The sequence below is a fragment of the Budorcas taxicolor genome, chromosome 3 (assembly GCF_023091745.1).
Source record: "Budorcas taxicolor isolate Tak-1 chromosome 3, Takin1.1, whole genome shotgun sequence".
Lineage (NCBI taxonomy): Eukaryota > Metazoa > Chordata > Mammalia > Artiodactyla > Bovidae > Budorcas > Budorcas taxicolor.
This window is the reverse complement of record NC_068912.1, coordinates 86,427,075-86,453,374: the sequence shown is the minus strand read 5'-3', so window position 1 is coordinate 86,453,374 and position 26,300 is coordinate 86,427,075. Positions and strand designations below refer to the sequence as shown.

The following is a 26,300-nucleotide window of genomic DNA, read 5'->3' as shown; positions in this document are numbered from 1 at the left end:
TAAATAAATAAATGTGCATGAGCCGTGTGCTCAGTCGTGTCTCACTTTTTGCAGTCCCACCAAGTGCAGCCTGCCAAGGCCCCTGTGTCCATGGGATTCTCCAGGCAGGCTCAGTACTGTAGTGGGTTGCCATTTCCTACTCCAGGGAATCTTCCTTATCCAGGGATCCAACCCACACCTCCTGTATCTCCTGCATTGCAGGCGAATTCTTTACCCACTGAGCTATCAGCTCCCCCTGCATAAAAAACAAACAGCCAGAACACAGGATGTTAAGTGAGAACAGAAAAGATGAGACACTGGTGAAGAGAGGGGGACTGACCATGGGCAGAATCACTCATAGAAGACAGAAGGTGTTTCTGCTTCAGAATGAAGGCAGTGAGGGGAGAATTTTTCACATGATCAGTTTACTTTTGAGAATAAGCACTAGCTCCCTTGTAGAGAGGAGCAAGCCCCATTTGAAACAGGAAGATTTGATCAGGAGCTATTTCAGCAATCAGGAAGAATGTGCTGAAGGACCTGGATTAAGGAGGTGACTGACAGGATGAAGAGAGGGGATAGATTCAAAATAAATTTGGGGGCTCAAGTATACAAGACTTGGAGACTGATTAAACACAAGAAGGGAGAGAAAAGTCAGGGGAAAGTGCTCCCAGGTTTCTGGTTTGGGTAGTGGAGAGATATCTGTGCCCTGTAACAGGCCAAGGCTGATGCCTTAATCCTGGCCCGGGGTAGAATCTGGAGAAAGGGCTGGAGCGACTGAAGGACAGAGACCTGGGTAGATCACTAGGCTCCCCCGTTTTAGTACAGGCTGCATGTCACCACTTCATTGAACTCAGGAATGTAAATACTGTTGCTGCTGCTGCTGCTAAGTCACTTCAGTCATGTCCGACTCTGTGCGACCCCAGAGATGGCAGCCCACCAGGCTCCCCCGTCCCTGGGATTCTCCAGGCAAAAACACTGGAGTGGGTTGCCATTTCCCTCTCCAATGCATGAAAGTGAAAAGTGAAAGTGAAGTCGCTCAGTCGTGTCCGACTCTTAGCAGCCCCATGGACTGCAGCCTACCAGGCTCCTCCGTCCATGGGATTTTCCAGGCAAGAGTACTGGACATAAATTAATTTGTCATGAAAATCTAAAGTGAACTGTGGTGCTGATGCCCACCAGCTTCAGACTAGACTTAAAGAAACTGGCAGTCTTCACCCTCTAAATGTCCCAAGAGAACACCTTCACAAATGGGAGGCATGAAAGTGAGACCATGAGCAAGCCTTGAAACTACCCAAATCCAGGAACATGTTGTCCTGGAACCTCTCAGAGATTGACATGCTCCATACAAAAGCATGTGGTTTGGATTGACTTTAATGGAATTCCCTTGCAAACCACAGATTCTGAATTATCCCCTAGTAGGTATAACATTCGGAGAAGGCAATGGCACCCCACTCCAGTACTCTTGCCTGGAAAATCCCATGGACAGAGGAGCCTGGTCCATGGGGTCGCAAAGGGTCAGACACGACTGAGCGACTTCACTTTCACTTTTCACTTTCATGCATTGGAGAAGGAAATGGCAACCCACTCCAGTGTTCTTGCCTGGAGAATCCCAGGGATGGGGGAGCCTGGCGGGCTGCCGTCTATGGGGTCGGACAGAGTCGGACACGACTGAAGCAACTTAGCAGCAGCAGCAGCGGGTAAAAGATTTATAGGAGACATGTTGGTTTACTCTGAATACCCCACTGATTTCTGACAGTAGCAGAACTCAGAATAAGATCATCTTTTACTAGAATGCCAGTGCTACGTGTTGATTTCTATAAGCCAAAGAAAATAGGTGTTGGTAACAAAAGAATAATGTTTTCAGATAAGAAGAAAAATATTTAATTCATTCCATGCTAATAAATACCAAACACAATCTCCTAAAAAAAACCACACACAATCTCCTTATACTATTTGGTTTGTTTTTCTCTAATCCAAGGCAAGGCATTTTCTTTGGGGGAAGAAAGAATACTTTTTCCAGGTCTGGAGATTAAACAATTTAGTAGTCGCTTCACGTTCAGCTTACAAAAAGGGGATTTGCATATGAACTTGCTTCGGCAAGAAAACACATCTGAGCATGTTTCATGGGAACTATCTCTAACCATGGCTCCACCTTTTCTTTTCTGCATCCCTATAGGTCACTGGATTGAAACTATCTCAGGACCTCGATGATCTTGCCATTCTCTACCTGGCCACAGTTCAAGCCATTGCTGTAAGACACTTGAATGCCACTTTTAAAGAGATTTAGGTCTATTGATAAAGTTGAGACCGCGTATCCCCCAGGACACATCATATGCTGTTGTGACAGAGATTCTAGGGAGCTTGCCAAAAATAGATGCTTGTCCAGAAAGAAATTCTGAAGACCTTTACCTGCTTTACTAATAGCTTCACATAGCTGAGAACTAAAAGGAGTTAAAATCTTAGAACATCTTACCTACTATTTATCTAATTTGTCTTCTAAGTTCAATTAAATAGAAGCAAGCAAGCAGATGCCATGTTCTTGTGCATTAAGAAGAGCTGGCATTAAGAATGTCCAGATTTATAAAATACGTGATATTGTTCACTTTGCAAAAGCATCCAGTCCGGGGTTCCTTTAAATAGTAAGCTTCCTTGGAACATGAAAATGTTTGTTTTTATAATTAGTTGCTTAAATGAAAGCATTGGATGGTTAGGGAAGGAGAAAGGGGAGAATTCAGTGTTAGGAACTCCTAAACTGAAGATCGATCAGAAATGAAAACAAGTTTTTAGAAGCTCAAGCATCACTGTCTAAGGACTCATTCTCTAGAGGTGATCTGTGAGTGAGCTACAGGAGGGCTCTAAACCCTGAAATAACATATGAAAGATTGCATGTATGTGCATGTTAGAAAGTGCATTTGAAGGGAGTGAGTCATGGCCTTCAGGATCTCAGAGCTGGTAGGAACTCCAAAATAACAATAATCCAGTGAGGCTTAGTTGCTCTGCTCCAGAAAGGGAGTTGGGGACTAAAGGAAAGGAGAATCAGTTCACTGAATTCTGAGTCATAATTTATTTTTCAGAAATATACCTCCTTAAGCAAAATACTTTTATTTATTTATGCTATATAGATATAGCTATATGCTATTCAATTACTCTGTTCTCCACATACCACTTTCATATCCTGATTGGTTTAAAGAATAGAATTACATGCATATTTTTTATATATCCATATCATCAACTAAAGTACTTTCCTTATGTTTGGGTTTACCCAGGTACCACATACATACAATAAAAGAGCCGAGTTGGCCAACACAATTAAATAATCCTTTTTAGTTTATAAACAAGTTTATCTAGAAACAACTTATTGAAGCAACTGTCTTATTGATTTAAGAGCTTGTCCAGTCCAGTAATAACAGTCAGCCTGCTTTATTTATGGGAACTTGGTATAAAAAAAAAAAAGATAGTTCTGACATCTCTCAAAATGGCAAGAGTGACTAGTATGAAATGATGGAAAAATGGAGAACAGAAATATGCATCAGTAGTAAAGGTAGTTATTTAGTGATCTTGCTTTATATTAAAGATAATAATAAATGATATAGTTTTAAGATATTATGTACCAGGTAGTAGGCTAAATATTTTACATACATTATATGACTTTACCTTATGAGGGAGGAATTATAATCCCCATTCCAAAGATTAGAATCTAAGCCTAAGTGAGGTTAATTAACTTGCTCAGTTTCATACAGCTAGTAAGTGGCAGAACTGGGATTTGAACCCACACTTTTGTAAAATAAAACTGGATACACCGTGTATTGAGGAGCTTTTATTTTCTGATGTTAATGTGTGGAAAGTCTTATAGTGGAATGAATCACAGGCATTAAAATGAATAATCCTGGAAAATATCAGAGCTGCATAAGGCTCATCCTTCTGAGTCCCTGCTAAGAGGGAGACATGAAGAAGGAGGCTACCCAGGATGAGCCAAGGGTCACCATCATCTGATGACCATCACTGTTCCTTCTCACTGATGCCCACTGCCTGTGCTGGGCACCAAACAGGGTACCTTACCCACTGTGAGTAACCCTGTAAGTAGGTGGGCTTGTCTCATTTTACAGACAGGGAACACTGCTTGCCAAGGTCAGACAGCCAGTGCATGGCAGAGTCAGAATCTGAACCTCTGTCCTCTGCTCCCTGGCTTTTGCTCTTTCGTGTTACCATGCTACCATTGCTCTTGGATCAGTTTGTAAAAGCTACGTGATTGAAATAAGCCTTCAGGCATTCCCAAGAACAGTTTTGATTTGACACATCTTAGAAAACATCATTAATCTGGCCAGGATTGTCTCACGGAGTCCCCTTCCTGGTAAGAACAGTGTAGCAGAAATCCAAGAATGTATAATGCAGGCCAGGGGCGGGGGTAGGCTGGGGCAAGGGAAGCCAACTACATTTTCCCGAACACCACACACTTGGCAAATCACTTTTGTATGTAATAGGTCGTACATGTATTAAAAGTTATCATATTTATTCTCTCCATTGTTTTAATAACCTTTATAGCACCACGAAGGAAAGGCAATTGAAGACAGATTTTTCAATACAGCTATGTTGTGCAGTCCATTGAACTGTGAGGAGTTCAGTCTGTTTTGCAAAAGTATCTGGGTGTTCTGATCTTTTAGTTCATTTGTGCATTTTAATGTGTATTTTAATGAGCATTCTAATACCAGAGATTTTCCCATGATGTTCAAAAAAATGTGTTCACTGACTATGAATATTGCCCTTACGCCTATTGATTATAAAGTTAGTTAAGCACATTCCTCTCCATAGCAATATCTATGGTTGACATTTTCTAAGGACAGAATGAAATTAAAGAGATATTGTAGTGAAGTTAATTTGAGACTATGCAAAACCCTTCATGAAGTGAAATTCTCCTCTTGACCAAGCTTAATTGAAAGACCTGTCAAACACCCAGTTTACCCATAGCCTGTTCATCTATAGTTTTCTCTGCAGAATAGACCCTTTAAAAGTACTATTTGCATTTGAAGTCTCTCTATTTGCATTTGGTTCTGTACATTCCCAGTGGAACAGCCTAATTTTAATTTAAATTTCTCTGTGAAAACATTTTTTCCAGAAAGGTGAGCACAAAATCATTTTAGCACAAAGCTCTTTGGTGGGACGTTTAAGGAGGGTGGAGTGTTTCACAAAGAGTGGCGTTAAGTCGTCAAAAGGGAAGGCCCTGTTACTAACCAGCAGCCTGAGTGGGAATTTCCTGCTGACAATGCCACACGGAGGATAGACGGCCATCCCAGCCCCTCTGGAGGGAGCGCCTCTTGTTCTGATGGCTTCTTGCCTTTTCCCAGAGAATGTGCTTTGTGTTACTCTCCTCTCAGGCCTGCTAATCACATGAGCTCCCAGGTTTCTGGTTTTAGAAATATCAGAAATATCCATTTTGCACGGCATCTCCATGCATGTTAGGAGGCAGCTTCCCCTTCCCTGAAGCAGACTGCATGGCTTTAAGCAAATTATGGAAATCCTAAATGGGGATAATAATATGCAGCTTTTGATTTTTTTTCATAAAATTAGAAATGATGTTAAAGAGCATAGCTAAGTGCTTAGCCTATAGCTAATAACCAGAATAGCTCTCATTTCTAAGTACCTTCCGTGTATTAGACACTCTCCTGTGAGCTTTACATATGCTGTCTACAGCAGCAGCTTTGCAAGGTAGATATTTCTGTATTTCATCAAGTCTAAGACCACATTTTAAATTTTCGTGGCATGTTAACATTTTAGACAGTCCATGGAGTTATCAAATGAAAAATATGATGTTTTATTCCCATTTTTAAAATGAGAATTGAGTCATGGAAAAGTGAGGTGTGAATTTGATTCTAAGAGTAGGTAAAATGCCTGAATGCCTTCCTAGGTTGTTTGTTTTTTTTTTAATTCAAAAGCCACACTCTTATTTCCTAGGTGCATGTTCATGCTGCTAGAGTAGACTAGGGTTACCTGGAATCCACAGACACCAAATGATCCACGCCAGATGTAAGGGCATTTGTAGGGCTCCTAAAATCAATTATAATATTTTTATGTATGACTTTTTTCTGGGGAGGTCAGTAGGCTTTATCATATTCTCAAGAGGGGTCGTGACTGCCCCCAAAAGCGTAAGAAAGAACACCTGGGGGTAATCAGGCATTTTCAATAAGCAGGATCTGGCCTTATAGGGTACAACATGTTTTAATCTTCTCTTTAACACACTACATCTGTGGATGATCTTTGGAGGCCCAAGTTTTACCTAATCCATATTCTTACTAGACTCGCTTAATAGCTCCAACAAACCTGAAGACCTGTGGGCTGGAAATGCTTGGTTCTGCTCCTGAACTGCCCCTGCTATTGCAGGAAGGGGGACCTCTTCCAGGACTCAAAAAGAGGTCTAATACTCAGAAATGAATTGTCCAAGGAGACACACATGCTGTCAAAGCAAGAGACTTTATTGGGAAGGGGCACCCGGGCGGAGAGCAGCAGGGTAGGGAACCCAGGAGAACTGCTCTGCCATGTGGCTCACAGTTTCAGGTTTTATGGTGATGGGATTAGTTTCCAGGTTGTCTCCGGCCAGTTATTCTGGCCAAGGTCCTTCCTGGTGATACAAGCACTGCTCAATCAAGATGAATGTCAGCAAGAAGGATTCTGGGAAGTAGTAGGACATGTGTCTCCTTTTGACCTTTCCTGAACTCTTCCAGTTGGTGATGGCTTGTTAGTTCCAGGTTCCTTGCTAGGACCTCCTGTCATAAAATAATTCACACAGTTACTGTGGTGCCTGGCCAGGGTGGGTGGTATCAGTCAGTGTGTTTCCCGTAAGACCATCCCTCATCATTTACTCCACAGCAATCAGGATTTTCTGCATCCTGATGATTTCCTAAACCCTCTTCCCTTCCTTAGGTGAAGCTCAGATACTGCATGCCCTCAAGCTGAGCTGTTGTCTCCTTCCCTGTGCACTGGAATGCCATCTGACCAGAACCACTGTCTACCTTCACTGAACCTGTGAAGCCCACACCCCACCTTCTTGGTGTTTGCACCATCTCTTACCTCCCAGATCCTTAACCTCCCTTTCTCCCTTGACCTTCTCCTTCCCCTTGACCTTTTCTTCCATCTGCTTCAGCTCTTTCCTGTGTGCACACCTGGGACTTGGTCACTCCCCAAAGTAGCTCTCTCTCAACATTTCAAGGGCTATCATGACACCAAAATACCTTCTCCCTCATTTCTTCCCAGAGCCACTTTCTCTAACACCACCATGCAGCTGCCTCTAACATCATATCACAGTTCATCTTTTTGTTATTAATCCTCTCTCAAATAAATGATGATTTGGAGACTTCCAGTTTTTTAACTTTCTAGGAAATTATGGTTTTTAGCTACTCTAATACCCTAGCTAAAACTAATGACTTATGTATTAAGATTCACCTTGATGACCCTATGGTAGTATCTTCTTGTCAAGCATCAGTTTTTACTGAGTTTCATGAGCTGAACAAGGCAAGGATGAAAATAACACATTTTCAAAAGATAGGAAGACACAAGGGCTGAAATAAAAATACACTGAAGCTTGAGCCAAACAGGGCATGTGGTTTCTGCATCATCTCAGATCACTAAGGACTGACAAGGAATGGGTTCTGGCACTGGAAACCGTCTCATTAGAACCACTACCTGGCTTCAGGTGATAACAAAGGTCCTTTTAGCCCTTTGCCAGCCTGAAGTCTTGTGGCTCACCTTCTTTGTGCAATGAGAGCCTTCTTTCCATGTTTCTGCTGCTGAGTTTGTTGGCGCCATTTCCAAGGAACTAACTTCTTTAGTTCCTCTTTAGGGAAGGAAAACTGACTTAGAGATCTCCAGCAGAGATCTTTTGAAGCACAGTTTTTCGGAGCAAAGCTGCCAGTCACTCCATTCCCCATAACTCACAGAGCAGAGGTCCCCAGCCTGCCAGGTTGCACAGCAGGAGGTGAGTGGCAGGTGAGCTAGCGAAGCTTCACCTGTATTTACAGTTGCTCCCCATGGCTCATGTTACCAAGTGAGCTCGCCTTCCTGTCAGATCAGCCACAGCATTAGATTCTTATAGGATCACGAATCTTGCTGTGAAGTGCACATGTGAGGGATCTAGGTTATGCGCTCCTTCTGAGAATCATCCAGAAACCACCGACCCCACTCCAGTCCGTGGAAGAATTGTCTTTCACAAAACTAGCCCCTGGTGCCAAAAAGTTTATCGTAGAGGATCTGGGCCATAGTGGATACTCATCAAATATGTGTATTTGAATGAACTGTGTGAACGCTGTCAGCTTGTTTTCTCAATGTTGTATGACTACTGATAGAAGCAAATGGTATAATAATTCAGACGGTTTTGGAATCAGACAGACCCAGGTTGGAATTCCCACTCTGCAACTTCACATAATGGCATTATCATGAGCAATGTAATCTCCTTGAGTCCTGACTTTCTAAGAGAGTATATATATGTCAGGCTCCAAGTGCAGGGTCTACTGCTGGGTAAACACTTAGTAAATGTTCCATATCATTTCCCTTTGCTACCATGCTGATGCTTTCTTCTGTTTTTCCTTTTAAGTTCGGAACACGCCTCATTATAGAGGCCATGGAGTCAGCAGGACACTCAATCAGCACCCTTTTCCTGTGCGGTGGCCTCAGCAAGAATCCCCTTTTTGTGCAAATGCACGCGGACATCACTGGTGAGTCTGAGGAGGAGGAGAAGAGGTCATCCTAGACTTGACGGCACATGACTGTGGCCAAGATCTAGACAGGGTAGAAAAAAGGAGGGTATAGGTGGGCTGCCATATTATTTGGAGCATTTATGTTAAAATGATTTTTTTTTTAAGTTAACTGCTGTTGTCATACCAGGGAAAGTGACTTCTATGTGTATCCAACTACTGGATGATGGTAAGAAATAAGAGAAGTTGGCAAGGGCCAGATCTTAGTTTTCAAATATTTACTTAACAGTCTTGAGTACCTCTTCTGGCACCCCACTTTGGGTAGTATTGAAGATACAGAGATGAAAACATGATTCTTGCCCCCAGAGAGCTCAGGGTCTATGGAAGAAGGCAGACAGCAAACAGACACATCAAATCTAGTGTAGCAAGAGCTTTAAGTGAGAAAAGCACAGGGCGTTATGGAAATACCATGACCTTGCCCTGGTTTGGGTGTGTAACAGTGCAGGGCAAGAGACTGGAGGAAGTGATAAGCAAACTGTCTTGAAGAAGGATTGCAGAGCCTGGCTATGGTGGGAGCTGCGGGTGTCTGGCTGCTGGTCGGAATTTGAGCCCTGATTCAAATTTCAAGATGCTGTGATTCCTTCTCACCTCATCAGAACCAGAGATCATGACACAGATGAAGAGAATCCTGGGTCATGGGCTGATCCCCCTGTGATCTGAGCAGACAAAGGAAAGCAGGCTTCATAGTGCAGACTCCTGAGCCCCATGGAAGGGACCCCATGAATAGGAGGCCTGCTTGAGTCCCAGTGGCTGACCTGGGCTCCTATCCCTCTGGACCTGCTGCCCTCATGCCTTTTACTCCTTTCTCTCCCACTGTCTCCTAGGATCTGATGTTCCCACTCCCCACCACCACATGGAGGCCAGGCACCAGGGCAGAGCAAGCAGAGGGAAGTGGGAAAGAATTGGACCCTGCTCACCGCCCCAACCCCAGTCTCATCTGATTCTCGTCCACTGGCCTCCATTCATCATGATCTCTTGCTTCCCACCCTGTCCCCTGCATGCCATACCTCTGATGAATGGGGGGTCCAGTTTTCTGCCAGACTCTCCCTTCCCCCTTCCAGGCCATGCAGATACCCACAGGTGAAAGCTTTCCCACACGTGATGGGCAACGTCACCCCCTTCACGTTATGAGATCAAACTCTGAACCCCTTCTTAGAGGTAGGGAAACAGAAGCATAGGCCAGTGAACAGTATCAAAAGCATCTGGTCTAAGGGTAAGTATGTAAAAATAGGTGTAGAATTGACTACACTCAATTGCACTCCTACTCTGTGTCAATGTGAATCACTTTATTTACATTTAATCTGCACACACCACCAAAAGGTAGGAATCAGTGCCCCTGTCTTACAGGCAGGGAAACTGAGGGTCAGGGAGGTGACTTATATTGACTGTCCAAGGTCAGACACCTGGTAGGTGCTGGACTAGGATGGTACCGGGTGTGTCCAGACCTGATGTCCTCTATACTATGCTGCTGACCCAGGTTTCTTAACTTTTTTGCCCAGTTTATAACCGTTTAATGATGAATCCCCCTTTCCTAAAAGTGTCCAAAACCTATGGAAATGGGCCATTTGGAGGCAGAGAAGAAGATGTAAAAAAGGAGCCCAGATTACCTTATAATTTTCCCTAAGAGAAAAGCCATAACTAGCTTGTTGAAATACAGTTCATACTTCAGATCTGATCTGTGAGTGACTTTCCAACATCCAGCCTCCAAAGAGCCACCAAGACTTCCTACCTGGATCTAGGAAGAGAGATAAAATCAACCCTGGCTGACACATCACCCGAGGGAATAGGAAACAATGGCCTGAGAGCAGGGCAGCAGGCCCTGACTCTACACTGTGGCTCCAGCCTTTGGGAAAGTGAGTTCTCTTCCAGGCCTGACACCACTGAGCTGACTCAGAAGAAAGGGGTGCAGTGGCTTCATAGAAAGTTCTACTTTGGAAACTGTTCTGCTTTAGGCTGTCAAATGAAAAGGCTGTTAATTGTTATTTGGATTCCGATTGAAACTGGACCCTTTGTCTCTGACTGTGGACCAGTTACAGTTTTGAACAAAGGGATCTTTTCTTTGGCCTGAAATGCCTCTGCCTGGGGAAGCCTGTGATTGACAAGTGATGGCAAAGTGCATCTGCCTTGAAATGCTTTGGGTTCTGCTAGACTCATTAATGCATCAGATAAAATAGTTCACATTCCAGGCAAAGCTGCCTTCTTCCTCTCCTTCACCCAGCACTCTGTAAAAAGAACACATTTGCATGTGTTTCTGTAAAAGACGGGTACACAAGCTGTGGGTGTATAGGTAGAGTGTTTGATGCCTTTAAAATTGTAATTGCTCTAGTTTTCCTGCAAACAAAGCTATAGAAAGAACCGTAGACCTGATACATGAGTCTCAGGAATACACGTGAAAACAATGGAATTTGGCAGATTCATTGGAGATAGTATGGAATAATGGAGGAGAGCACTAGCTTGGTGACTTTAGGCAAATTGCTTTACCACTCAGCCTCATTTCCCCTTTCTGAAAGGTGGAAATAATATTATTTCCCTCATAGAGAGCATGCCGAGGAATAAATACTCATGAGTTTGTGTGCACCAGTCTCTGTGCTTAGCTTAAGATAAGTGTTCAATGAATGTTAGTTCACTTCTTCCCTTCAGGCAGCCCCATGCCGAAAAGAAGGAGGTGCATTTTAGAAAAAAAGAAGTTAAATATTTTGTAAGCAAGTCTTTGCCATTTGGGGAACAGTCTGCTCCTGCCTGTTCCATGCAAGCAGGGAGAGCAGGATTTTGCCAACTTGAGAAATGTCCTCTACGTGAGGAAGAAGAATCTTGTTGTACCCTGGGCATATAGTTAACTGTGGTTTCAAGAAATACTTGGTGTGTACTGAGTAATTATAGGTTTCTCTCACGGACTCGGGACTAAATGTTCCTCCTAAATTTTGTTTTGAAAAATTCTGGCCATTTCAGTAGGGGTTTCCCTCTGCCTGTCTTATTCATTACTCAGTCATTTACTCTTTCATGTATTCATTGTCTGAGTTTGGCACAGGCATGTAAAGAACAATCCTGTCCCGCCAGGAGGGTCATTTCAAACAGAAAAAGTGTTCTTGTGCTCTGACTACTCTCCAGAGAGGATAGGGAGACCCAGAGGACGTTGGTGTCAGTATGAGTCAGATCCAAGCAGAGAACAGATGACACACTCACACTGGATTAACTGGAGAAGAGTCCAATAAAGGGTCTGTTTACAGAAGCGAGGGCAGGGTTGAGGGAAACCCCAGCCACCAGGCAGTACCATGAGTCTACTCACAGTCTAACTACCCCGAGGCTTCCAGGGGCCGGGGCGGGAGGTAACCCACTTGAGGCTGAGGGGCTGCGTGAAGAGGGGCCGCCTGACTGCAGATGAGCTCAGTCAAGGATGTGATCAGAGGGCAGGGGGCTTACAGACATGGTCCATACAGGTCAGTGTCCCAGGACCCAGATCAGATAAACATGAAGAATTTGGGATTTTCCAGGCAAGGATACTGGAATGGGTTGCCATGCCCTTCTCCAGGGGATCTTCCAAACCCAGGGATCAAACCCTCATCTCTTATGTCTCCTGCATTGGCAGGTGGGTTCTTTGCCACTAGCGCCACCTGGGAAGCTCAGTTTAGTGCTTTCTCTAAGCCACAAACTCTTGTAAGTGCCTTACTTACAATATCACTTTTTTTTTTTAAGTAGGGTCAATTCTCTATGAGAATGTTCCGAAACAGTATTAAAAATGCTCAAATAAGCCTGTAAATTCTCACAACAACTCTGTGAGATCAGTGGAATTTCAACCTCATTTTGCAGCTGGGAAAACAGGCACAGAGAGGTTAAATAACTCACCTAAGCTAAGACACACAGCTAACACAGGGAGGAAGCCAAAATTCAAACCCTGGCAGCCTGATTCCAGGGTACTTTGGGCTGCAACTGGAGAGCTGACAGGGGATCCACCCAGCTCCCTCTGGAGTCCCATTCCCGAAGACAGGGGCCATGAGCAGTTCTTTGCTCAGACCAGTGAGGCTTTAACAGGGAAAGCAAGGCTGGGAGGCAAGCAGCATGTGGGGTGATGTCATGTGACAAGTCCAAAGCCCGTGGGATGATCAAGATCACATTCACATCCCCACGATCCCCAGACTCTGCAAAGGCTTGTCCTGCTCTCTCCAGATGTGGCCCACACAGCCCTCCCATGTGGCCTGGCATCTCTCCTGTCTTCTGGACGACTGATGGGCATCTTCCCCATTCTTTCCCCACTGGTCCACTTTCCAGCCCTAGAAGGCCTTCACCCCTCATTGAGAGTCATCCTAACACCACCATTCTGAAAGGGGTTGTGTTGAGCCCTGCACGTACCCTTTCCCATTAAAATTCCAGCAAACCCGTTATTATCCCCATTTTACACAGGGGGAAACTGAGGCTAAAAGTGTATAAATGACTTGCTAAAGAACACAGGGCTAGTGGAACCAGGTTGAGCTTTTCCCAGAGACTCCACCCCACCTTATCAGCAAAGTCTCCAGCACTGCCCCTGTGGATGGGGCTGGTATTCCTAAGTACCCTGGGATATGTGTGAGAATTCTGTCCCCTGTTCTCCTCATCAAGGGTAGCTGGGGAAGGGGCCCCAACCTTGGAGTGAGATGATGAGTTAGGAGATGGTGGGAGGGCAGAGGAGGCTATGTCCAGGAAGTCTTCCCCAGAAAAGACAGGAAGAAAAACAGTCTTTGGATAAACAATGTCTTGAGTAAAGGAAGATCTTACAGGTCTGGCCACAGAGCTTACCTCTGTGGAGTTTGCTGCCATCTCCTGATTATCAAAAATATTTATATTTTATGTATGTTTTTTTCATATGCACACATAAAAAATACTAAGAATTCTAAATTATTCCTATTCATCTTAAGTCTGCTTTGAGCTAGGGGTGTTCCTCCCTACCTGGTGGACTCCTACTCATCCTTCATATTCTTACTGAATCCTGAGCTCCACTGCTCTGACCCCCTTCCCCATCTCAAAACTTTATTCGTTCATCATATAAGCACTTACATATGCTCAATACCAGTCTCAATTCTAGGGATTCAGCAGTGGACAAAATAAAGCCTCTGCCCTCATGGAGCTTGTGTTCTAGCAGACAAGACAGTAACCCAGAGAAGTAATAATACAGTGTTGGAGGGCATTGAGGAAGTTAAGGGGGATAAGGGATGTTGTGGGTGAGTTGTCATTTTAGTTCGGATGGCCAGGAAAGCCACAATGGGAAGACATGTTTGCACAGACTTGCAGGAAAGAGTTGCCCCAGGGACATCCTGAAGGAAGTGACCCAGACAAGGAGGAACAGCACAGGCAAGGCCTGAAGCTGATTCAGGGAAGAGCAAGGTGACCGGATCCTGTGGCCTGGAGGAGAGGAGGAGCCAGGCAGGGTGGAAGAAGTGGGCCTGTCCTGGAGTGCCTTGTCTGCCTTGGTAAGGGCTTTGGCTTGCTCTCTGAGAGATGTAGGAGGCCCCCTCAAAGGTTCATCACACCCTCCGTCACACTTCCCTTTTCTTAGTGCATCTCAGTTACAGACCCAGCCCCATACGAGGCCTCTATCTCTGTCTCATCCATCTCCCCTTTGAAACCTGAGTAGCAGAGAAGTCGGATTCATCTCTGTCTACCATAGGCTCAGTAGAGCGCTTCAGAAAAGTTTGTAGAAAACTACTCGAAATGGCAGGTAGCAGCTAGCAGAAGCCTAGAAACCCTAGGCAGAAAGGTCTCCTGAGTTGAGGGGGGCGGGGTGGGTGGATGGGTGTGTATGTGGGGTGTGTGTGTGTGTGTGTGTGTGTGTGTGTGCGTGTGTGTGTGTATTGGTTCCCAAGGGACCCTTGTCTACTGTACTGGCAGGCAGAGACAGGGAAATCCTTTAGAACCAAGTAATCCTAAAGAACTGGAAACTGCAGGGGGCAGGGAGGGAGCCAGGCCGCTGCCTTTACATCAGGTGTGTTTGTGCTGCCGGGGCTGCTGACTGGCTCCCCTGGCCCTGCTCCCTAACCAAGGTGTGGCCTTGTTCTGCGCAGGCATGCCTGTGGTCCTGTCGCAAGAGGTGGAGTCTGTTCTTGTGGGCGCTGCTGTTCTGGGGGCCTGTGCCTCGGGGGATTTCGCTTCTGTACAGGTATGTGAGGACCAAGGGGTGGGCCATGGCCCCGCCCCTGTCTGGGGCTGTCCTTCCTCTTGACAGCAGCTCATGTCTTGCAAAACACACACAGGATATAATTAAGAAATGATAGGTTCCAGCCAGGGAAAGCACAAACACTTCTAGCCTCAGACATATTTATTGCAGTTTTCATTTGACTTGGCCTTCGTTACTGTCAGTCGTTCTGTTCTTCTGTTGGTTTTCTTTTTTTTCCCCCCTCCTTTAAAATAGCTCTTACATGATTTCATCTAAATTTTCCCATTTTTTTTCTTTTAGCAAGTGAAACAGGTAAGGTAGAAAACTTAAATTTTTCATGTGAATTTCTGATTTTTATTGGCTTCCTTCATCTCCATCCACCCACCACTTTTTAAATACCTCCAAGGCCTCTTTCAACAAGAGACCCAAATGAAAACGTTAATAAAAGGGAATTAAAAGAAAAAATAAGGAACAGAGATACAGGAAGAAGGAAACAACTTGCTGGTGATGATGGAGCACACGATTTGACTTGGAGCTTCCTGGCAGCCAAGACAAAAAAGAACACATGATAAGTTGCATAATTCTTCTTTTCAAAAAGAGGAAGCAGATTAGTCTCTGTAGGAGACAAAGCTTTTCCTCCCACCAAATTGCAAAAGACATTTCACACGTGGGTTTTATAGAGAGATTTTGAGTTGTAAAATAATAAGGTTAACAATAGGTTTACAAAAAGGTAGAGAAACAGTATGGAGAAGGCAATGGCACCCCACTCCAGTACTCTTGCCTGGAAAATCCCATGGACGGAGGAGCCTGGTGGGCTGTAGTCCATGGGGTCACTAAGAGTCAGACACGACTGACCGACTTCACTTTCACTTTTTACTTTCATGCACTGGAGAAGGAAATGGCAACACACTCCAGTGTTCTTGCCTGGAGAATCCCAGGGACGGGGGAGCCTGGTGGGCTGCCATCTATGGGGTCTCACAGAGTCGGACACGACTGAAGCGACTTAGCAGCAGCAGCAGCAGCAGAGAAACAGTATGGATTAGGGCTCAGAGCACAAGCTCTGGAGTCAGCCCTTACTTGACTTCCTACAAGTTCTGTGATCTGCTCTCCACTCTGTTCATCTATAATAATAATCAGGAGCACATGAGTTATTTTTCTGAATCAGGAATGTACATTCAGTCCCACAACAGCTCTATTATCCCCCTTTTATAGTTGATGAGTCTGAGGCAAGAGAAGTTAAATAACTTGGCTTATGTTGAAACAGCTAGTAAATGCCAAAACCAAGAAGTCTGGCTCCGAAGTTGTAACTGAAAGTTGAAGAAGTATTTGTTCAGCTGAGCATGAGAGAGATTAAGTGACTTGCCCACGGTCTCAAGGTTGGGACTAGAAGCCAGGTTTTCCATTAGTAGCTCAGTAATGAGAGCTTTATTCATTGTAACCTTCTTTTGTACCAAGAACTATGCTAGGTGCTTTTCATATAATCTTCCTGGTACCTCTCACAATCCTCATGGGCAACAGAGATCCAGAAAGATTACAGAATTTAAGGGTACATATTGGAAATGGTCACATGCAAGAGTCTCATTCCAACATTTTTGAAAGTGTAATGCCCTGCACCCTGTCCAAGCCTCTCAAGCTGATGCTTATGAAATATCTCTTCCAAATAATTAAACTCATTCACGAATGCTTGTGGATTTTAACTGAAGTTTTTAAACAAAGATGGGAGAGTTGAATTTTCAACATTTTTCTGGATTTCCTGGTAAGTGTCAGAAACGTCACATGGAGGTATTTATTGTTGAAACGTCAGTGACTTATTTTAATGTGTTGACTGATAAAGATGTTCTCATAACTAGCTGCCTTGCCCTCCCTGGGATGAAGCATAATTGCTAAAACAAAGCAGTAGAGATGCTTACTAAGGTCCTGCATAGGTTAATTCGTATTATGAACTGGAAGTTTCTTTTCCCTTAAAATTCAAATATTGACTCCCTAATCCTGCAGCATGATGATATTTAGAGATGTGGCCTCTAGGAGGTAATTTGGATTAGGTGAGGTCATGAGGGTGGGACCTCTATGGTGAGATTAGTGCCCTTCTAAGAAGAGATACCAGACCTTGCTTTCTTTCTGCTATGTGAGGACACAGCTGAAAGGTAGCCATCTGCAAACCAGAACCAACCCGGCTGGCACCTTGATATTGGTGCCTTGAGAAAATAGATTTATGTTGTTTAAACACTCAATCTGGTATTTTGTGATGTCAACCTGAGCAAATGAAGGCACCTCATTTAATCTTGACAGTCTCTAGGTAGGGTTTTTTATTCCTGTGTTATATATGAAGAAAACCAGGCTCAGAGATGTTTTAAGAAATTTGCCCAAGGCTACAGTTAATAAGGGACAGGAGCAAAATTGAAATCAAGGTCTCTTGATTTCAATATATATCCTCTGCCGATTTTCATTCTGTTTTTATTTATATTTTTCTTTTTTCTTGAAAAATGTTTTTTGGCTTCTTAAATGTTCAAGGGTGAATTTTCTGAAAAGGAATGTCATTGGTCACAAGGAGATTGTCTACAGCCAAAACAGAGTAGTGTGACATGATCTGGCTGTTCCGTCCGATTCTTCATACCATGACTTATAGCTCCTCATTGATATTTTAGTCATATTTGGAGTTTCTAACTCTGAGAAGATTCCACTCACATCTTCTCCTAGATGAAAACTGAGCCTCATCCCACACTGACGTCTTCTTCACTACATAATATTCTCCCTTTGTCTTCTGGAACAGTATCTAAGATAAGGTAGATTGAATGTTGGAATCAGTGACTTGAGTAGCAACTGCAAGGCTTACCACATTTTAAAGACAAGCTCCCATCCCCTGTTCCACCCACAGAATTGAGTGCCTCTCCTGATCATTTTTAAGAGGCACTATAATCTAGTAAAGAAAGCCCGTGGGTGCAAGAGACCTGAACCTTGCCTGCCATCACATGCCAGAGAGAGCCCATATGGTCTTGACTTCTGTGTGTGGTTGTTGTACGTCCTCAAACAGTGTCACTTGACCTCTCCAGGTGCTTGTTTCATTTGTTTATTTCCTTTAAATAAAATGTTTAATTAAGAATTGCCATACCTGTGGAACTGCTGAGATAGTGCCTTTGAAAGCTTCAGTGACCTCCATGAAGTTTAGTTCAGTCACGTCCAACTCTTTTGCGACCCCATGGCCTGCTGCACGCCAGGCCTCCCTGTCCATTACCAACTCCCAGAGTTTACACAAACTCATGTCCATTGAGTCAGTGATGCCATCCAACCATCTCATCGTCTGTCATCCCCTTTTTCTCTTGCCTTCAATCTTTCCTAGCATCAAGGTCTTTTCAAATGAGTCAGTTCTTCACATCCGGTGGCCAAAGTATTGGAGTTTCAGCTTCAGCATCAGTCTTTCCAATGAATCTTTAGGACTGATTTCCTTTAGGATTGACTGGTTGGCTCTCCTTGCAGTCCAAGGGACTCTCAAGAGCCTTCTCCAACACCACAGTTCAAAAGCGTCACTTCTTCGATGGTCAACTTTCTTTATAGTCCAACTCTCACTACCATACATGACTACTGGAAAAACAATAGCTTTGACTAGATGGACCTTTGTTGACAAGGTAATGTCTCTGCTTTTTAGTATGCTATCTAGGTTGGTCATAACTTTTCTTCCAAGCATCTTTTAATTTCATGGCTTCAGTTACCATCTGCAGTGATTTGGGAAGCCCCCAAAATAAAGTCTGTCACTGTTTCCATTGTTTTGCTATCTGTTTGCCATGAAGTGATGGGATCAGATGCCATGATCTTGGTTTTCTGAATGTTGAGTTTTAAGCCAACTTTTTCACTCTCCTCTTTCACTTTCATTAAGAGGCTCTTTAGTTCTTTGCTTTCAGCCATAAGCATGGTGTCATCTGCATATCTGGTTATTGATATTTCTCCCAGCAATCTTGATTCCATGAACCTCCATGAAGCCCAGGCATAATTATCAACATTGTTATAATGATTATGTTTGGAAATGTAAATGCGTGTACACCTGGATTCATTCATCTCTCTCTAAAGAAGAGATGTAAACCTCTGTGCCCCAGGTCTTGGGACCAGATCAGGACTCTGGCAGGTTGAGGTAAAACAGAATAACTTCCTCCCTGTGATTCATATTCTTCAACCTGAACTTCAGACTTCAAACCTGAACTTCATAGATCCTAACTTGATCTTCAGGATGCCTGCTACCCCTTCGTTTAAGAAGGCTGGGCAAAGCTTGCCAGCAACTCAGTGATTCCCGTGGGCCATGTGTTTTGTCTTGTCATAGGCTACACATATGGTAGTTGGATAAAGAATTTCACTTCTTATCTAGATGGGCTGACTTTGGTATACTCTGCCAGTGGCATCTCCTTCAGATGAAGGAAAGGATAAGAAGACTCCAAAAGACCTAGGCTATGTGCCTGGGGAGACAGGATTTCCCAAATTCTTAGGCCCATGAATGGATGACATCAGCCAGGAATAGAGTACTATGCCTTCCTTTGCCAGTACAAACAGATCAGAAGAACTTAGAGTTGTGAATTTTACTTATAGCCGTTGCACACTTCTATATATTTCAATTCTGGGGAAAGTGTATCAGCTGGAGGGAAAGGGACAGTGGATGGAATTTTCTGATGGGTTATTAATGAGAGAGATTACTCAAGTTACAAGGTCCATTGCTATACAAATTTTGCAGCCCACTGACAGTTCCTGCTTCCACCCTTTGTTTATTTATCCATTCATATTCTCATCCTCAGAGTCTCCCTTTCTTCCCCTGCCGTTTTCTGTCCTCCCTTTAGACAGCTAACGTCTTCCTCAGTTCAGTTCAGTCACTCAGTTGTGTCCAACTCTTTACAACCCTATGGACTGCAGCATGCCAGGCCTCCCTGTCCATCACCAACTCCTGGAGCTTGTTCAAACTCATGTCCATCGAGTCAATGATGCCATCCAACCTTCTCATCCTCTATGGTCCCCTTCTCCTCCTGGCTTCAATCTTTCCCAGCATCAGGGTCTTTTCCAGTGAGTCAGTTCTTCACATCAGGTGGCCAAAGTATTGGAGCTTCAGCTTCAGCATCAGTCCAACCAATGAACATTCAGGGTTGATTTCCTTTAAGGTTGACGGGTTTGATTTCCTTAGTCCAAGGGACTCTCAAGAGTCTTCTCCAGTGCCACAGTTCGGAAGCATCAACTCTTCAGCAGTCTTCCTACTCTTCCCTTTTCAAATTAGGGTCTCACAAAGGGTATTGATACAGTCATCCAGCCACATTAAACAATAGAATAATATCTTAAAGCAGGGATCCTCAACCCCCAGCCTACAAACCCCCTGCCTTCTTCCCTCCTTATAGTCATAAAAACATGGAATCCAGGCAGTCTTGGCATCTATGATCTTTCTGTCTGACCTCTCCCCCATCCCTAGAAGGTCACCCACTGCTCCTCTGTCCATCAGTGCACTTCAAAGTGATCCTCTCTAATTCTGAATGTCCTGGAATGCAAATAATCATAATTAGAAGTTGGGAGCATCCCATAACAATTCTGTAGGCTCCTAGGTCCTGAAAAATTAACAAACTGGAAAAAATAACTTTATAAGCTATCAGCATGCTTCCATTTTCTAAGCACAGACAAGAGAGAAGCTCTGAGAAACGCAAAGGACACATAAAACAAGAAACCGGGTTCACAGTGCCATGAGAGAAAAACTCAGTCCAGTGGCAAAGAGGCAGAAATACAAAATGGCTTTCCACTTTCTGCTTCCTTCAGGCCTTGTGCAGAAGTCATTAGCTTCCTGTAATTTCTTATCTTATAAGGCAGCTTCCCCCCCCCCCCCCAAGACTATTTATATAAAATAAGCTTTAATTCTAACAGTGCCAAATATCTTGACACCTGCCCTCCCCACCTCGGGGGAAGAGGGGAAGCAGTAGAGAGAAGCCTCTAAAGCAAAAATCAGCAAAATGAGACGGTGACAGGAGATCAGAATGAATTCAGCCATCTTTCAGGGTAAGGAAAACAAGCCCTTGGAATCAACCAATTAATCAAAACCTCTTTTCCTCCCATGGTGTGAGGGCTGCTGCCTCTGTAAACCATTGACTCCATGCGTTCCCACCATCAGCTTTCCTTGTCACATTCCAGACAGACTCCTGTGTCTCGCAGACCAATACGTGTAAGCGGCCAGTGGAGAGCAGTGATTACTCACCCTTTCTGTAATGTGTGCCCACAGGATAAACTATCCACGCTGACCGCAGTGGTCTACCCTCAAGGTCAGTCCTTGCAAACACCCTCACTTCTTAGCCAAGGCCTCTCCTTCTTTCTGTTCTTTTTTGCGAGGTTTTACTTCATTTGGAGCCAGTTTATATTCATCACCTATTATGTGCTTCAAAGCCTGTGGTTTTGTATGTGACACAATACGTCTCCAGTCTGTTTTATTTTGTGAGAGTCAACTTTCTGTGCTTTTTAGTTCTGTTTGGCTTTCTGTCACCATAAATACCAGTTTTACATTTTGCAAAGTAAAGTTGATTATCATGATTTTGCTTTCTGGAGGTTTGGAAGAACTGATATATTGATATAATGGATGTTCAGAAATATGAAACCATCCCATTTCTTGGTACATTCAGTCTTAATTTGCTGAGTTTTTTCCTTTTTCTGGAATACAAGTAATAATTCGTGTTCATTGGGAAAAATAAGAAAATTCAGTTAAGCTGAAAGAAAAGTATGAAAACACTGATATTGCTGTCCTAAAACTATCACTATATTATATTCTGGTTTCTATCCTTTTAATCCTTTGGTCCATATTTTTAAATTACTTTATACTTTTCTTGATTGCAGAAATGTATTCATACAATGCATATTGTTTTATAACATTTCCCCCACCCCAAAATACACAATAAACATCTTTATTTATCATTTTTGTAGGCTGTATAATTTTCTGCCCCATAGAAAATGCCATCACTTTTTTTTTTCCAGTCCTCTAGTTTTGAATATTTAGGTTGTCTCTGCTGCAATTCATGGGGTCGCAGAGTTGGACATGACTGAGCAACTGAACTGAACTGAAATGAACTGTTGTTTTAAGGAACGTTGCAACTAATAACATCTCTGTAGCTAAAATTTGCCCACACCCTAAATTATTTCCAGAAACTAAATTATGGAAGTATAGTTGTTTGGTCAAAGAGTTTGCCCAAGCTTTAGGATTTTCATACATATTAGCACTTTATACTCCCACCAATAGTGGGTGAAATTTCAGGGCTCACATTTCTTGTGTGTAAGGAGTCTTTTGCTGTGAATTTTAGTTTCATTTGGTTTTCATTCCCAGGCCTCTTAAAATCCTGTTCATTTCACATATGGTCCTGATACTGTCAGCTTTCTTTAGTAGCCTTTTGCCCTTTGCTGTATAAGCATATGCTTCAAGAGCTATGAGATTCTGGTTTCTTATTAAGTAGATTCAGGTCTCTGACTGGATTTTCGATGTCCTATCCCATATGGGAGTGCCTCAGAAAATCAACAGAAAATCCTGGAATGGTAATTAATTTAAAGAAGGATTAAATTAAGAATGTGACATTACCCTTAACATTCTCTACACTTACTACCATACCTGGTTAACAGTACGTTCTTATATGTTTTGAAAATTGCTCCTACTCAAAGAAAACAAAAAACAACCAACAACAAATTCAGGTCCTGATTAATTACATATCTCTTACTCTAATCCAGTTTGGAAAATGGCATCATGGGTATAAAAGTCAAAAATTAGGGACATCCCCAGTGGTTAGGATTCTGTGCTTCCACTTCAGGGGAACATGGGTTCGATCCCTGGTTGGGAAACTAAGATCCCCTACTGAGTAAATAAATAGATAACTAATGAAGACTTACTGTATAGCACAAGGACCTCTACTCAATGCTCTGTGGTGACCTAAATGGGAAGGAAATCTAAAATAGCATATATGCATACATGTAATTGATTCACTTTGCTGTACAGCAGAAACTTTAACACAACATTGTAAAGTAACTATCAGTTCAGTTCAGTTCAGTCGCTCAGTCGTGTCCGACTCTTTGCGACCCCATGAATCGCAGCACGCCAGGCCTCCCTGTCCATCCCCAACTCCCGGAGTTCCTTCAAACTCACGTCCATCGAGTCAGTGATGCCATCCAGCCATCTCATCCTCTGTCGTCCCCTTCTCCTCCTGCCCCCAATCCCTTTCAGCATCAGGGTCTTTTCCAATGAGTAAACTCTTCACATGAGGTGGCCAAAGTACTGGAGTTTCAGTGAGACTGAAAGAGAGGTCATATAACCTTGTTCTTTTTGTTCCATCAAACCATGCTTTTCATATCTGTTGCCTGGAAAAAGCAGAGATCACAATGTGGCAGCTGAGCCACCCTTCTAGGGTGGAAGGGATAATAGAATATATCAGCACCCATGTTTATCATTGCTACTTTGTTGATTATGACTTGTAGAAATAAAAAGAAGAAACATACCCTCTTTGGTTTGGAAGTTTTCTACTTCTTTTGTTTGGAGAAGGCTTCATACCATGTTCCCAGTACTGTTTTATCTTTTTGTATTTAATCATAACCTGTCCATTTACTTTTTATAGAGTTAGATATAAAAAAGCACTTAACTAATTAAGAACTTTAGTTAAAAGACAGTTTTTATGGTATTGTTATTAACACAGAGGTTTAGGCTAACAAACATTTTTTTCAAATATCTCCTTCCTCCTGCAGTTTTTACTCAGGAACTTAAGAATTGTGCCCTTATAAAAGCAAGCAATAGCCAAATATCTACTGAGTCCTTTAGTTTCTGAGGAGGATTTCAGGACTGTAATTCTAAAATAAAGTTTACCTACTTCTCTTTGACTTAATTTTGTTCAAGACAACATTTCATACTGGTACAAATCTGAAAAAATATGTTAGATTATTTTGTAGAAATGAATATCTATACATACTTAATTCCTCATTCTAATTATCATTTATGCTTTTACTTTTTATGGTGAATTTCCTTGTTGGGATAAATTAGAAATGAATAAGTTGTGCTTTTTTCTCTTTAGGATGTAAAGTTGGGCTTTTTTCTCTTTAGAAGATCTGTGCAATATAAACTTAATATTCAACACAGTAAATTAAGCTATGCTGCTGCTAAGTCGCTTCAGTCGTGTCTGACTCTGTGCGACCCCAGAGATGGCAGCCCATCAGGCTCCCCCATCCCTGGGATTCTCCAGGTGAGAACACTGGAGTGGGTTGCCATTTCCTTCTCCAATGCATGAAAGTGAAAAGTGAAAGTGAAGTCGCTCAGTCATGTCCAACCCTCAGTGACCCCATGGACTGCAGCCCACCAGGCTCCTCCATCCATGGAATTTTCCAGGCAAGAGTACTGGAGTGGGTTGCCATTGCCTTCTCCAAATTAAGCTATAGAAGCAAGCAAATAAGACATGAGGTAAGGTAAGACCTTTAGTTAAATCAGGAATTGTCTGTAGTTGGGGAAATTTCTTAAAAATGCCTATTCATGCACACACATAAATGCACACATAGATACCACTGGACAAAGATTGATTCAGAGCCATGGAATATTTAGAGGTCTTTCTGAAATCTATGAAAGACTTCTGATTTCATCATTGAGGCAAATGATCAAGATGTATGTGAGAGAAAAATATCATTATTACAGTTACTTATTGGAAATGTTTGATACTTTGCAGTGAGCCATAAAGTACTATGGGTACAGAAACTTGGATGTCATCTCTCTAATCATATACATATCAAAGAAAGTTGAACACCTAACAATTTAATATCATGTTAAAAGTTATTCATAAGGAAATTTCCTATACTAGTATCATCATAAATTTTACAAATGAAGAAACAGGGTAGAAGGTTTAAGTGACTTGCCAAAGTCAAAGGCTAGAAATGGTGGGAGCCAGAATCCAAGGCCTAGGCTAGAATTCCAAAGCTGAAGATTGTTCAACTTAGTCATACTTGGAAGTAGACTCCTGTGGGGCTGAGTGTGATTACCATTGTTTTTTTTTTTAAATTTTTTAAAATGTATTTTATTGAAGTATAGCAGATTTACAGTATTGTGTTATTTTCTGCTGTGCAACAAAATGATTCAGTTATACTTATACCCTCTTTTTCATATTCTTTTCCATTATGGTTTATCACAGGATATTGAATATCATTTCCTCGGCTATCCAGACCTTGTTGTTTATCCATCCTGTTTATTTTGCATCCTGTGTAGTTTGCATCTGCTAATCCCAAACTCCCAATCCATCCCTGCCTCACTCCCCCTCCCCCTTGGCAACCACAAATATGTTCTCTGTATCTGTGAGTCTGCTTCTCTAGACAACTAGAATTTGAATATACATTAAAATGTCACTGTGTTGGTCAAGGTCTTCACAGAAGATACCCTCAAATGGATAGTTATAGGGAGTTTAGTAGAGGGACTGTTTACAGACTGTAGACTGGCTCTGGAGAAATCGCAAGGGACGATGTAGTACACTGGAATCTATAAGAGCTGGACCTTAGGAGCTGAAGGGGGGACACAGTTCCTAGAACATCTGAATCCCAGAAGAGAGGACTATATGGAGGCTACCAAGTCAGATGTCTTGCCAATGACCTTGGAAGTGAAGAGCTGGATTATTGACCCCTTTCTCTTCCCTCTCACTGATTGACTGTCAGGCTTCCATTGGGTGGAGTCAAAGTCAGAGGTCAAGGAAGCTCATTGATATGGTCCATACACATGAGCCTGGCTCAGCCCAGAGGAGGGTGGGAGGGAGTGTTCAGGAGCATGTACTGCCATCCAGACTGGGCTGGGCAGGTCTGTCTGCAGACCAGAGGCCAATCTGTGAATGGTTTGTTACAGATTTGCAACGAGATAAAGCACTTGCATCAGAATGTAACTCAATTATGACATTTTGTTCACAGCACAGTGTTCTCAATGAAAGAATCAGTGTGTTTGTTTACTTTCTGCTGCAACTCTTTTTGTCATTATGTCATGGACAGCCCCTTTAAGTAGCACTGATCAGATCTGCCAGCTCTGCAGATGACAGAGAGAACCCCTTATATCTGCCTTTATTTTCCTCCCGTGCTGCTGCTAAGTCACTTCAGGCGTGTCCAACTCTATGCGACCCCATAGATGGCAGCCCACCAGGCTCCCCTGTCCCTGGGATTCTCCAGGCAAGAACACTGGAGTGGGTTGCCATTTCCTTCTCCAATGCATGAAAGGGAAAGTGAAGTCGTGTCCGACCCTCAGCGACCCCATGGACTGCAGCCTACCAGGCTCCTCCGTCCATGGGATTTTCCAGGCAGGAGTACTGGAGTGGGGTGCCATTGCCTTCTCCCTTTCCTCCCTTACCTTCCACTAAAGATAGGAAAACTGTCTGTGCTTCTTCTGAGATGGGCAGTGTGCTAAGGTACTGGGGATGACATTTATTTCTTGAAAGTAGGTGATTCACCTCACCGTTACAGATAGGAAACTG

General features: G+C 43.1%; 1 protein-coding gene across 7 annotated transcripts in view; it reads left to right on the top strand.

Moving 5' to 3' along the window:
• Nucleotides 1-26,300, top strand: part of FGGY (FGGY carbohydrate kinase domain containing) — a 501,197-nt gene that overhangs the window by 395,104 nt on the left and 79,793 nt on the right. For 4 of the 7 annotated variants that reach the window (XR_008199109.1, XM_052636853.1, XM_052636855.1 and 1 more), the window contains exons 12-14: nucleotides 2,156-2,230; nucleotides 8,561-8,681; nucleotides 14,753-14,847. Coding sequence is in view for 6 of the 7 variants with exons in the window: in XM_052636853.1 (XP_052492813.1) it covers nucleotides 2,156-2,230; nucleotides 8,561-8,681; nucleotides 14,753-14,847 (291 nt within the window). In the remaining variant the exon portion in view is untranslated. Of the gene's footprint in view, nucleotides 1-2,155; nucleotides 2,231-8,560; nucleotides 8,682-9,544; nucleotides 11,320-14,752; nucleotides 14,848-26,300 lie in introns of those variants that run through there. The other 3 variants (XM_052636856.1, XM_052636852.1, XM_052636858.1) reach the window with 3 other exon arrangements.